This window comes from Epinephelus moara, chromosome 8, assembly GCF_006386435.1.
Source record: "Epinephelus moara isolate mb chromosome 8, YSFRI_EMoa_1.0, whole genome shotgun sequence".
Lineage (NCBI taxonomy): Eukaryota > Metazoa > Chordata > Actinopteri > Perciformes > Serranidae > Epinephelus > Epinephelus moara.
In genome coordinates this window covers 3,599,822-3,608,177 of record NC_065513.1, presented here as the reverse complement: position 1 = coordinate 3,608,177, position 8,356 = coordinate 3,599,822, and the positions used below count along the sequence as shown (strand labels likewise).

At 39.2% G+C, this 8,356-nt stretch overlaps 1 protein-coding gene across 1 annotated transcript in view; it reads left to right on the top strand.

Annotated features, from left to right (window-relative positions):
- The first annotated feature begins 1,575 nt into the window (after window positions 1-1,575).
- Window positions 1,576-8,356, top strand: part of LOC126393929 (VIP36-like protein) — a 53,835-nt gene continuing 47,054 nt past the window's right edge. Inside the window, exon 1 of the mRNA XM_050050376.1 lies at window positions 1,576-1,914. Within this exon, the coding sequence (XP_049906333.1) occupies window positions 1,710-1,914 (205 nt within the window). The 5' untranslated portion in view covers window positions 1,576-1,709. The remainder of the gene's footprint in view (window positions 1,915-8,356) is intronic.

Here is an 8,356-nt window from a genome sequence, read left to right as displayed (position 1 = left end):
CAGACATCACGGCTGCAACCCCCCTCATCCTTTGCCTACCAGCCTGGCATTGGGGTGGACGACGCCGTCATCTTCCTCCTGCATAGAGCTCTTTCTCACCTGGAGAAGCCTGGAAGCTCTGTGAGAATCATGTTCTTTGATTTCTCCAGCGCTTTCAACACCATACAGCCTGCACTTCTGAGGGACAAACTGGAGCACATAGGGGTGGCTAATCACCTCACATCCTGGATCCTGGACTACCTCACGGACCGGCCGCAGTATGTCAGGACCCAGGATTGTGTATCGGACTTGGTTGTCTGCAGTACGGGGGCCCCGCAGGGGACGGTGCTGGCACCGTTCCTCTTCACCCTCTACACTGCAGACTTTTCATACCACACCCCCACCTGTCATCTGCAGAAGTTCTCTGACGACTCTGCCATAGTCGGCCTCATCACAGATGGGGACGACAGGGAGTACAGAGAACTGAACCAGGACTTTGTGGACTGGTGCCTGAGGAACCACCTTCAGATCAACGCGGGGAAAACCAAAGAGCTGATGGTGGATTTCCGCAGGCGCAGACTCCTCCCCCCAACACCGGTGAACATCCAGGGAAAGGACATTGAGATGGTGACATCTTATAAGTACCTGGGTGTTCATCTTAACAATAAACTGGACTGGACTAATCACATAACAGCACTGTACAGGAAAGGCCAAAGCAGACTCTACCTGCTGAGGCGGCTCAGGTCTTTTGGAGTGCAGGGGGCGCTCCTGAAGACCTTCTTTGACACTGTGGTGGCATCAGCCATCTTTTACGGAGTGGTCTGCTGGGGCAGCAGCGTCTTGGCTGCAGATAGGAAGAGACTGGACAAGCTGATCAAGAAGGCCAGCTCTGTCGTAGGATGCTCTCTAGACTCTGTGCAGGTGGTGGGAGAAAGGAGGATGACAGCCAAGCTGTCATCTCTGAGGACTAATGACTCCTATCCTCTGCAGGAGGAGATAAAAGCTCTGGAGAGCTCCTTCAGCGATAGACTGATTCACCCAAAGTGTGTGAAGGAACGCTATCGCAGGTCCTTCCTGCCTGCTGCTGTCAGGCTACATAACCAGCACTGCTCACAGTAGACTGCACCATGGACACTTTATGGACACTTTATAAACACCACAATAAGCATTGCTGTCCCCTATGTTGTTGTTTATTTGCACATTCAATATTCACTTGCACTAAATATGTTCACTTTAATCCATTGCTCACTTTTTATCCACTGCTCATTATCATTATCATTATTATTATTTATTGCTGTTTCTTGTATTTTTGTACTTTTTTTTCTGCATGCCTAGTTTTTTTTTTTTTTTTAAAGTTTTTTAAATATTGAAATCTTTCATTTGACTCTTTACCCTTGACTGCTGTAACACTGGAATTTCTCAATTGTGGGATCAATAAAGGTGTATCTTATCTTATCTTATCTTACAATAATGTTATATGGCAGAAGTGGGTTAACAATGAAAGACAAGCTTTTAGAAAGAAGTGTAGGCCCATTTTTACACAAAATACTATGTCATGGAGACTCAAATGGCATCGAATGCTGGGAATTACCCATTAAGGTAATTCTGAATACACTGTTTGACTTAAACGCCTGTTATCAAGTTTGTCAGAGCTTTTAATTTGGAAAGTAATAACCGGAAGTAGAGTGAGGTTGGTCTTTTTTAATCACGTGACTGTAAGGAGCGTAAAGATGGTTGCCGCTGTAACTAAGTCATACTCGGATCGATTGAGAACTTTCTGGTTCATATGTCCAATGTTTCATTGGAAAAACATCCGTGAATTAACATGTTTGTTTGTTACCGTGTGTATTTTGATGAGGCAGTCGTTGGCAGACGACCGGGACTTTATGGAGGACTTTTTGAAGCGGGAATATTCTCTGGCAAAGCCATACCGTGGTAAGTTTACTGTCAACTAACGTTAACGTAAGCCTGATTTATGGTCCTGCGGCGTACCTACAACGTACTTACGTCGTTGCCGTGACGCCTTCGTGAACCCTTCGAACTTCTCCGTCACTCCATTTCGTCGCGGTGCAATTCACCGCCAGAGCGGTAGGAGGCTGCGTTCCTTTCCTGAATGGTTATCGTCGTCTCTAGTTGATTATTTGTTTAGCTTCCGGCTTTTCCGGTCACAGAGATATGAACGTGGAGCACGGACAGACGGCTCCCGTCCGTATCCGTACCCGTATTGAACGTTGAGCATAAATGGGCCTTAATACTGCAACATCTACATCGCAACAGAAGATGTTTAAAGATGGCGGGGATGGCGCAATCTGGCAATACGGAACCAGAAATGCGTTGCTACCAAGCAAACCAATCAAAGCCCTCTTGGTCTGCGCTGGGTCTGCGTCGCCTCGATGTGTAGTTACATTTTTGGGGAGGTGCACGTCAGGCTACGCCGGGGGCTACGGCGAGCCTTCTGCATAGCCATGTACCCTACGACGTAGCGACGTCGTTGATTTAATGCAGGACCATAAATCAGGCTTTACATTTTTGGGGAGGTGCACGTCAGGCTAGGCCGGGGGCTAGGGCAAGCCTTCTGCGTAGGCACGTACCCTACGACGTAGCGACGTCATTGATTTAAAGCAGGATCATAAATCAGGCTTTAGTCAGCGTCACGTTAATGCAAACGTTAGGTCCTCCAGTCGTAAATGAGCATTTTGCTCAATGTAGCCACAGTCTGGGACAGTTAATGGTGTATTAGGGTCAATGACGTATAAGGATTTTCAACAGGCCAATTTTAAAATAGAAAAAATAAGAACATCTAATGCAATTGTTCAAACATTAAGAATGTTTTGTACCCATAAATTCATATGAATTCTTTAAATTAAATGATTTTAGTGTTTTTTCATCTCAATGAATTGGCTGTAGCCTTAAAAAATGTAATGTGGTGCGACCGTGATTTATCTTAAAATTAATTAATTTCCTTAATATACTTAAATTTTATTTTACAAATTCTCTGTAATTTAAAGTGTTTAGAAACAAAGTATTTGTATTTCTTTGAGTTTATGTAAGTAATAATCTCACATTTTGTTCTATAATGTCACAATCCCCCTCTTAAATGTAGTTCACAGACTTATTTTTTCTGTAAATCACATAAAACTGATAATCTTCTAAGAATACCATTCACCTAAACATAGTGTATCAGAGATTATTATTTCTGCAACAGAAATTAGATATTTTATTTTGAGTTAATTACAGTTATTGCTGTTATTGGTCGCACCACATGATGAGTGGTCACTCCAAATGACAAAGATATGGCATAAGGATATGAATATCCTTAAAAATCCATTTAAAAAGATCAACACAATAAATTCCAAGCAAAAATAGTTCAAACCATATTTTATTAAATGTTCTCTGGTCCACAAACATTTCATAAACACTTTTTTTTAAATAAAACAAACATTTAATCAAACATTTCATAAACACGTTTTTTAATAAAACAAATAGGCTATTTAATCAAACATTTCATAAACACGTTTTTTTTTAAATAAAACAAACATTTAATCAAACATTTCATAAACACGTTTTTTAATAAAACAAATAGGCTATTTAATTAAACATTTCATGAACACTTTTTTAATAAAACAAACATTTAATCAAACATTTAATCAAGCTTAACAAACATTTAAGCAAACTTAACTAACATTTAATCAAAGCTAATCATCAAGCTGATGATTTGGAATGGCCGCGTGAATGTCCCCCTTTGCTTAAATTTTTCACTTAGGCCTACTCTTTGTCTTGCCCTTAACCTCTCCTCATTCTTTCTGAACTTATCTTTTTCTTTCTTCATCACTGCTAGCTGGTTCCTCAGAAGTAAGACCTGCTTTTTCAGTTGACACTTCTCTTCCTGCAGTTTTTTGCAACGCGTCTCAGCTGAAGATGTATTCCTTCTCTGATCTCTGTCTGGTGTGGAGGACACTGGTGGATTAAAATCCTCAGTCAGAGCTATGGGGTCTACCACAGCTTGACCTGCATTTTCTGGCTGCTCTTGTGGCTGCTCTTGTGCTACATTTACATCAACCAGAACTGCTGGGATGTCCTCCATAGATGGTGGTGTGATGTCTAAGACAGCATTTGCCATCGTTTTCCTTTCTCTGTGGTACAGGATGCAGCCTTCCATTTCTCTCTCTTTTTCTTTTTCTCTCTCTCTGGCAGCTCACTTGACTTCACATATAGAATCTTTCCCTGTTGTTTTCTTCTCTGGTAGCTGAAAAAGTAACATGATAGCATCATGCCATTTGGTGCTGGAGTCAATTTTATTTTGGACTAATGATGACAGCAGATGAACATGTTAACAAAAAATGAATTTCTCTCAGGAAATTAAACATACAAGGGCAATTTACACTTCATGTTGCTTCATGTATAGTTTTCATTTGTCAGATACCTTTCTCTTCTCTTTGAAAGGTACTCTGCTCTTGCTGCAGGGTCAGAATTAATACAGTTTTGACTTTGCTTGACAGCGGCATCTGGTAAAATAGATTAAAAGTTATAAATAAGTAATAAATTAGAAATAAATGTATAATTACCAAAGTTAGATTACATGCTCTAAATTATTATTTTTTCATTTTTCTCGTACAAAAATTAAGCAAACCATTGTTTTTGAAATACCAGGGAAAAAAATACTCAATTTGCAAAAAAAAAAAAATGATTACAAATAGCACCAAAATAAAGTATATTATTTATAGAAATCATCAATTGAATATAAAAGCACAAAAATGGCCAATTTAGGACATACATCTATCATGGAAAGCTCTCTGCAATGGTCGCACCACATGATGTTTGGTCGCCCCACATGACATTTTCAAGTTAAATCAAAGTTAAGAGGCTGAGAATTAGCCACCTAAACAAAACAAGCTAGCTACCCACAAAAGGTTACTGTGAAATTTATAATCAAAATCTATATTTGTAGAAAAAACTTAATATTCATTGTTTTTTTAAGGTCATACCGCATGATGTCCAAATATGGAAACTACATACGAACTCTTAAAAGGGTCCTTTTTTCCAAAGTTGAGAGAGAGTAACAAACCTGCTAGCTGCTCCCATGGGTCCTTGACCATCTTGTGTATGATGCAACTTCCTGTCCTTGAACATATTTCAAAAATAAAAGTCCCAAAGTGGTAATTTCTTGATGGTCGCACCGCATGATATTTCATAAAATGGGCATCATCGGACAAAGTTTGCATGAATATTATGATGGAAATAGAAATAGAAATACTTTGAAATTTTATACAGGACTACAAAACACTTAGGAAATCATGCCAAATAGGGCAGAAAATAAATTTGAATAGATTTAGAGTAATTTTAAAGATGTTTTTGAAACAGCAGTCGTGGCCGGACAGTCGCACCACATGATATTTTGACACTTTAAATAACAGAATAAAATACAGATAAGTAATGTTTTTTGGAAATTCAAAGTGAGTGCATATATAGGAGAAGTACTACATATATGGTATCTTTTTATGCATTTAAACCTTTTTTTAACTGAAATAAATGTCATGTCATTGACCCATTAACGTCAGATATTTAAGTAACGTGAAGAAGAACAATTGAGCCTCAGGCGCGTGGTTACAATATCACAATACGGGAAATAAGAACTGAAGATATTATTGGCGTGGCTAGATGATCACAGTTAATGTTAATAAATTCTAGATTAAACTTCACCCAGTTTAACAACAGTTTAACAGGAGTAACCGAGCTGATATAACGGAGTGACGGCACATTGGTGGTGGACAAAACACAGGCAGTGCCATTGATCATATGATTTGAACTGTTTTAGAAAGTGAAAACTCTGAGTAAGTTCATGCTGAGATGAGGGAAACTCTGGGATATCTTGACCTCCTGTAAAGCTAACGTTAACCTGCACGCTGGCAGGTTGAGTTTGTCTGTCTCCTTCCTCTGACAGAGACAGACACGCTGCTTACATGTCCTTATTGATTCAGTTTGTATCACAGAGGAGGTTTACTGTAGCCTATGTCACAATCAAAATTCTGGTTCAATATTAGTTTGTTACTCAGGACTAACTTGTCTAGAGTCACTGCTTTTATGCCAGTCATTTCTTTGAACAGCGGGTTTAGCCCTTACATACAGTGGGGGGAAATAAGAATTAAACACGTTAATATTTTTTCATGTAACATGTTTCCAGTGCATCTGTTGACATGAAATTTACTCCAGACATTGATATTAAGTCAATAATTCTCAACTGATAAAGTGTAACATTTCAATCCATTAAAAAAGTTATGTGCAATAAAGTGAAATAACACGGGGGGAAAAGTATTGACCACGGCAACTGAAATGTATTAATTAATTGGTGGAGAAGCCTTTGTTTGCAATGTCAGCTTTTAAGATGCTTCCTCTATGGAGACATTAGTGGCTCACAGTGTTAAGATGGGATTTTGGTCCATTCTTCCACACAGAGTCTTAAAATGTAGAAGATTCTGAGGGGCCAGCTGGTGAATCTTCTTCCACAAATGTTGTATCAGGGTTAAGTCCGGTGATTAACTGGACCATTAAAAAACCTTTTCTTCTTAAACATGGCACATTGTATTTTTGCCCAAAAGCTTGTTTTAAGTTTGCCACATATTTTGAAAAGCCTGTGGATTACTGGGAGAACTTGAGTGTGGTCAAACGAGACAAAATGTACCTTTTCTTCAATAGTATGACGTGTCATGTTTGGAGGAGAAATGGCTCTGCATATGACCTTAAAACACACATCTACAGTGAAGTTTGGTGGTGGAAGCATCATGGTATGGGTCTGTTTCTCTTCTCATGGCAGCAGCAGAATTCAAATCATCAAAGAGATGATGAATGGAGTCATGTACCAGGTATTTCATGAGAAGAATCTGTTGCCATCCACCAGGACGGTGAGGATGAGACACAGATGGACCTTCCAGCAGGACAATGATCCAAAACACACTGCAAACTGGTGTAAATTTCATGTGAATAGATGCACTGGAAATATGTTTTATTGAAAAAAATTGACATGTTCAAAAGTTATTTCCCCCTGTGTGTTATGTAGGATCAAGTCTCCTGTGCACAGAATCAAATCTCTGCCTCCCTTCTGTTTTATAACACTGCAGTCAGCCGTCAGCCTGTCAGAGCAGTACACTATCAGTCCACTAAATCTCAGGTTATCTCAGGTTAAATAGCAAAAATTGGTGTGAAGCTTTAGACACAAAGGCTCAGTGAATAATTCTCTCTGTCACCCACAATTTAACTGGTCACACCGATGGCACATAATTCCCATAATACTGAAGATTATATGTTAATGTTTCTAATGGGATTGTGGTGCAGATGCTGACTTTAGTTTTTTGAATAGACTGTGTCTGAACATGATTGCATTTCAGTGACAGTGTTTAAATTAAAGACACCATTTTGTTGAAGTAGCTGAAATAAAGCCACTAAATGCCTTTCAGACCAAGATCCAATCAAATGTCTAACATTGAAGATCTACTGTACCAACCACATTATTACTGGATCAGATTGTGAACTTATGTCTCTATGTATTTAATTAATTTCTATATTTTTTATATCTTATATTTTAATATAAGTTTGAATATATTTGAATGTAATGTAGGCTATGGCGTACTGATGATTTAAAACTTTATTATGGTAGGTTACTGACACGCTTCCCCGTTCTGACTCAGGCTCTATTTAAAACATAAAAAACAAAGAAAAATAGAAATGTGCAGTCAGCATATACATGGATTAATATCTCTGTGTCCACTGGATTAAAATGGAGGCTCTGCCCTGGTAGTTGTCCCGGTGTCCAGTTCTTCCTTTTCACAGCTTTCATCACCAGTATTTTCTTGCTTTGGATTCAGGTACGGCGACGTTGAACAGAAAGACGTGCTGTGTAAGTGTAAAAGTTAAAGTCGCCACGTCCCGCGGCAACACGACCAATCTATATCAACACTTGAGACAGCACAGGGAAAAGTAGGAAGAGTGCATGCGAGAGAAAGCCGAGCCGTGTAACGTTAAAGACAAAGAGACAACTGAAAGCCGCCAGAGCCTCATAAAACAACATCCAAGCACAGTTAAGCAAACATTTGTAAGTGTCACAGGGAAATCATGGACTCCATAACAAATGAAAAACTGAGCAATTTTGCTCTGTTTCGGCCCACTTGACATGCTGCTGTGTTGTGCTATGGCGTGCTGGAATTTGTCATTTATGTGACACACATTGCCTGAACACAACACAGGCTCGCTCCGCTGTGTGTACAGTTTGTGTTTATGTTTATTTTATTTAAGAGGGGACAGTGCACATTAATTAACATAATCACTTAAGTCACGTAAATGTGCCAAATTTAGCCATACAGGCTAATTTTCATCTGCAGATGTG